The 6000-nt window shown below is 39.9% G+C and overlaps 1 protein-coding gene across 3 annotated transcripts in view; it reads left to right on the top strand.

The window, feature by feature from the left end:
* Positions 1 to 909: 909 nt before the first annotated feature.
* Positions 910 to 6000, top strand: part of LOC143898160 (tRNA dimethylallyltransferase) — a 70934-nt gene continuing 65843 nt past the window's right edge. For 2 of the 3 annotated variants that reach the window (XM_077407448.1, XM_077407447.1), the window contains exon 1: positions 910 to 1280. In XM_077407448.1, the coding sequence (XP_077263574.1) occupies positions 1140 to 1280 (141 nt within the window). In that variant the 5' untranslated portion in view covers positions 910 to 1139. The remainder of the gene's footprint in view (positions 1281 to 6000) is intronic. The other variant, XM_077407445.1, reaches the window with a different exon arrangement.

The following is a 6000-nucleotide window of genomic DNA, read 5'->3' as shown; positions in this document are numbered from 1 at the left end:
TTGGAATACTGGAGAATAGAAGTCTATTAAAAATTAAACTGCAGCCGTATTGCGGGTATGCCCCAGGTGTCACAAATACCTATATGAAATTGCATCAGCCTTTGGATCAAGTTTTGAGCGATATTTACACATCGACTTGCAACAGTCTCGCAGAAGTTGCTCATTGTTAGGTATATTATTCCACGTATATATCAATAATATTTCTCACGCAGGTCCCGGTTTTATTTTGTCAATATAGCACACATATCGCGGAAGGCCTCTCTCCTGAGATTTAATTATTTATTACGTCACGGGTAGATGCTATTTGTAGAGATCGTTGCGTCATCTTATCGTAACGCGTGCCTATCATAAAGAGTTATACATGGAATAAGTAGTAAGTAATATATAGATATATGCGAAAAGTTTACGTAAGCTTTGGACCCATTGTTTCAAGTACCTACAGTTAGAGAAACTGGACACAAAAGTTTTAGAAATTTTCTTCGCACATATATATTGAGACGTTGCAGAATATATATTTTATCTAATTATTGATAGATTTTCCATACAAAATTTTTTCTAACAGGTAAGATATTCTATTCCTCATTCTCTAAGTCGCGTTTACGGAAATGCGTTCACAAGAAATAACATCTCTTTGCTTATTATATTCTCCTGGAATTTTTTTTACTTTCATGAATTTAAATTTTCACATTGAATAAATCAACACATTTTAAAAATATTACATATATGTATTTCTGATAATTTCACAAAACATCTTCGATATTTTAGGCGACTCTTTCAGGCAACCTTAAGACGTCATATTATTCTCTGGTGTGATTATTTCTTATATCCATAATTATAATTACATAATTGAATATACAAAATTATAAATAAGACGTAAAGTTACAGATGAAGTTATGAGTTATAATTCCAGATCGCCTACGACGAACTTATACGCACGCAGCCCGGACGAGAGAGACTCAACGGAACCGTTTTCCTCGTCGTCGTTCTCGCTCTCCATTGTTTTGAAATCTAGCGCGCGGTCCGCGTTCCGCCGTTTCGCCACGCGTGCACAGTGCGGATCGTGCGGGCTGCGGGCTGCGCCGGCTGCGGGCGCTCTCGTGAGCGGCAGCGTAGCGCATGCGCTCAGTACCGCGTTTACGATGGTCGATCGCAACGAGGTAGCGATGTCGCGTGTGCCAATTTTGGTGATCATAGGTGCCACCGGGTCCGGAAAATCGCGGCTGAGCATCGAGCTGGCGCACCGTTTCTGCGGGGAGATCATCTCGGCCGACAGCATGCAGGTGAGTCGCAATTACGCCCGATTCCCGACGCGGCAGCGCGACGACGAGGTTAGGTAGGCCCCCGCGGGGCATGATTTTCAAATCATCGTCCGCGAGGAAATTCGCGAGAGACGGAGGCCGGGAATGCGCCGTTTTTCCCCGGGAAAACGTCCGTCCGAATAATTTGCGCCGGACTCGCGGGTAAACCCGGGGTAGAGTCAGGTATTCCTCAATTGAACGTAAACGTGTGCGCGACGACCGCGTGGCGGAAGTGCTCCATTATATATAGGAACGAGCGCGCGCGGTGATCGCGATAAAACTGAATTGCGCGATCAATGTGTTCCCCGGCGCGGTCGTCGACGTTTACGCGGAAGCGCTCGCTTCGACGACGCTGCCGATGAAAGCGCAATTTTCTAAGAACACATCAATAACGATTATTGCGAAATTATATATCTTTCATATATAAATTATTAAAATTATATTCTTTATAAAAATAAAATCTCGTTACGGACGGATTGAACGAATTAATATTTTAGCCAATTAAATCCTGTATTCAACGTGAAGTCCCATTCACGTATGGATATTGCATGATTTTTTAACTTTCTCTAATTCTTTTTTATCTCTTCGTTACGTTCTCGTTTATCGAAATCGCGACGTCGTGAGATGTTTGCGTACTCGAAAGTGATATCCGTCCGTCTGTAATGACAGTATTTAAATCTGCCTGCTCGTAATGCTGACTTTTAAGTTCATCTGACGAGGCACTTGGTTAGAGCGATTCAATGCGTGAGAAAAGACAGCGCCTCCTCTCACCTTCTCTTTCTTGTTTTCACACATATTCTCTCTCTCTCTCTCTCTTTCTCTTTCTGTTGCGAATGCAAATCATAGTTTGACGTTAACGACATGCTACATAGAGCGTTGATAAGGCACGTGAGAACGCTCCTATAAGCGGTGTTTGTATTTCCCCGAAGTCATTATATAGCTATTATCAATCTCGTGAGAATGCCAGATGATGCGTTATTGTTATCGCCGTAATAATCGATGTCATTGTTATCGTTAGCGTCTTATTGACGTCTTCGCTGCGACGACCGAGTGTCTTCTCCCTGTTCCGCGAAGCCGCGGGTCACACATCAGGTCCGCCACGCGTGGAACACACACGCTCGTGGCCCATAAATTAGCCGCTTTAATTGTCGCGCACGTCGGAGGCGCGTCCGGTAATCTAATCGCATGGCCTTGACACGAGGATCAGCCGCGTCGCGATCGTGATGCAAATCGAATTCCGTATTTCCAGCGGGCCTGCCGGAGAAAACCCGTTGACTTCCGGTCGAACTTCCGGCGAATTAATATCGTGACACTTTTTATCGAATGGTCAAAGATCAGTCTTTCTTATATTACATATCTTCTTAAACAAATTGCCTCTCTTCTGTTTTTATTGAAGATTTTTCTTTAATTTAATTGAGAGGCATTAACATTCCTCCTTTGCTTCTCATATAATACTTATTTGATATGTTTCAAAAGATTTTTTGAAGCTAGTTTCTTTTATTGTGACGAAGCAAGGGAATCGCTGATAGAATTCATAGAGAATGCGCACGGAAATCACTGTATGAAAAATTGAACTTTCGAAGAAAACAATTAGCGTGTGTTTCAATACTTCATATGCCTAATAATGTTTTCGTAATGCGAATTAATATTCACTTCTAATTGGAATAATTATTTGATATGCGAAAAGTTAATGCAGATTGTTTCCTGTCTTATATTTTATATTCAATTTTTGAACACTCGTATTTTGAAAAAATCAAGTTGACGTCATAAAATTCAGTTAAGTAAATGAAAAAGGAGTTAAGAGGCGAGTAAGAAGAAGTTAACTTTTGTTTCTAAGATTAACTTTAAGCAATGTTATAAGAAATTAATTGTAAATTGAAACATTTTGAATCCACGAGTATATCGCTAACATTTAGTTATTTTTTAGTAGAAATAAATGTCTCTAATAATTTTCCTGAATTTTTACACGCGTTCTCTAGTTTCTTGCACAATAAACGAACAATTAGAGAAATATCTAACATGATTTTGCTAATAAAAAATTTCTCTGAATAATCGGTTTGACTCAAATATTCTTTTTCGACAGTTTTGATCGCACCTTTTTAAGTTTTACAGCGATCTGACTTTGATACTCGAGATCATCCCCGTCTTTCCCGTTGCAGTTTCGTACGCGAGGAAGCTCATTCGTCTCGGGGTCTGCCGGCGAGTTCTCGCGCGCGCGCGTGCCCGTTTATTTCGGTTGCTTTTTCACACGGAGCGCATCGGCTCCAATTTCGTTTCCCGCTCGTGGCCACGCGTGACTTCACTCGCGTGCATAAATCGTTCCCTGACGGTCACGGCGCGACGCCCACGCACGCGCGCGTGCCGGAGGAAAAAAAAAGAGATATTCAGAAACTTCCGCCCTCGCGGACCCCGAACATCAAACGGCGGCGTTCTCGCTTGGGAAATCGCGATCAGTGCCGGGATTGTTCGTTCTCGCGGTGAGCGAATCCTCCGGGGACGTATCTCGCACGACCAGACGGAGATGTTCTTTAGTCTTTTGCTTAAGCCTTACGCGCCAGACCACAGAACGTTCTCTCATTAAGATATTCGTTCATTGAGGTTTTGCTCAAGAAAGTTCAGCTGTTCTAAATTGATTGAAGATTCCGCTGTGAAAATCTATGTTAAATACTGATCATTCTGCGAGTAAAAAATTTAATTATAATGTGCAGCAGCTCATTCAATCGTGTTTTTTTTTCTATTAAAGATGTAATATCGAGCAGAACATATATTGAATTGAATAGTTGAGAGACGATAAGTGGGAAAGATCTAAAATGAAATTTTTTAGATTTTGTTATTCTTATTAGATATCTTTTTCTTAAGTGCTTCAAAAATTCTCTGAAAAATTAAATTTTATATTATTTGCTTTTAATTTCCTATTTAAAAATAATGTGCAATTAAGTGCAGATGTAAATTATGTTAAAAAGGAATTGTAGTTTGACTAGAATATTCTATTTTTTATGAGATCTATTTAGCAAATAAACATTTTATTTATATGGAATATTAGGACGTTTAGAAACCCAAATTGTTTAAAAACTAATTAAACGGAAGAACAATAGAACATATATCGAAAGTTTCTCTTTTAGTAAAACGTTAAATCGATTTCTGAAATATTCAGCGCGTAGAATTTTAATGTTGCCGTTAAGATAACGAAGACGTACTGGAATTTCGCCGGAAGACTGCGAGTGATTCTCTTATGATCTATTAAGATGATCCGCTACATTTTTGATGAGCGATTGAAGAACCGCAAAGTTCCCAATAGTTCGTAAGAATTTCACGAGATTTTATTAGAGCCCATATTTCAGCTGTTCTGGAAATCCATAAAAGTAAGTGACGATATAAAATCGTAGATTAAAAAAAGAATAAAAAATGATCTGTAAAATTTGGGGCGTGTCGTTAAAGAAATGTCTTCGCTTAAGAATTATATTTTCTGAAATGGATATGACCGAGATATTCTAATTTGAATATAAAAAGTAGTTGTTCTAGAACAGGATTATGCGATAATCGCATAACTAATTTTGCGCGTCGTCGACGAGATTAATTACGAGCTGTAATTACATACAGAAATGTGTAATTATCTCATTTCGTGCACGAATGCTCCCATTCCTTGTGGCAATGCCAAAATATATATATATATATCGTTATACATATATATTATACGCATTGATACCGTATATGCGAGTTATGTAGGCTACAATCGGCACACTTTTGATACACGGTTTGAGAAAGTGAACGTTTAGGCGCGAGACCTTTCATCAAGGAATACGCCGGGGAAGTACGCTGACGTTTGGCTGTACGTATCAAAGCGGCATGAAAGTATAATTAGTTTATAATTCTGTGTAACGAACTGCGCGGTCGAAAGGGTAATTGCGCGCGATTACAAATTTAACGCGAGGATTCGTCTCGCGATGCGCTCCGTCCGCGCGCTTCGCGAGAGCCGGATTATTGCGGTTAAAAACTTCGGCGACGTGTGCCGATCGTAATAAGTAGAGTCCTCCTTGCACAACGAAATGCAAAGTTGCCCGAGATAAGTATTATTCCGAGGGATCGACGAGGCTGCCTCGTATCACGCGAATATACCCGGGGCTGAGAATAATAGGCGTTAAAAGTGACGTATTCTCACGGATATACGCGCCGTTAATCCCGCAATACCGGGGCGTTCAAAGGCGTACGATAGCGGCTGAAATTCGTTGATACTTTATCGCGGCACTGATCCGCGGAAGGCAATGTACCTTGCCATGGTCCTTGAATTCAAAATAGTACTCGCCGTCTCCGGCAAACCGGCTGCGTGCCACGCATGGAAACTTTCATTTTAATTCATGCGACTAGAGTACCTGCGAGAGCAGCAAAATTCGCTCCATTCCATTAGGATGTTATTTTCATTATTGCACAAATGAGATAATTGCGAAAGGTTCTCACGCAATTATTAATTAGAAATCAGGAGTTATCTTTATCTCGTGATCTTTTCATTTCTTTTGCGCAGAGTATTTAAATTAATGTTGTATATAAGTAAAATGTCCGCGCATTGAACATTTATATGTAATGACGTTTTCTATGCATATATTAAATATACGAAAATACAATGGCAGTAACCAAACTATTTATGCAAAACTAAAATTATATAATTTTGTATAATGCAAATTTGTGTGTTAATTAAAATTTCGAT

This window comes from Temnothorax americanus, unplaced genomic scaffold, assembly GCF_048541705.1.
Source record: "Temnothorax americanus isolate GAGA-0224 unplaced genomic scaffold, ASM4854170v1 Scaffold22, whole genome shotgun sequence".
NCBI lineage: Eukaryota > Metazoa > Arthropoda > Insecta > Hymenoptera > Formicidae > Temnothorax > Temnothorax americanus.
Note: the sequence above shows the minus strand (reverse complement) of the source record. Positions and strands in the feature narration are given on the sequence as shown.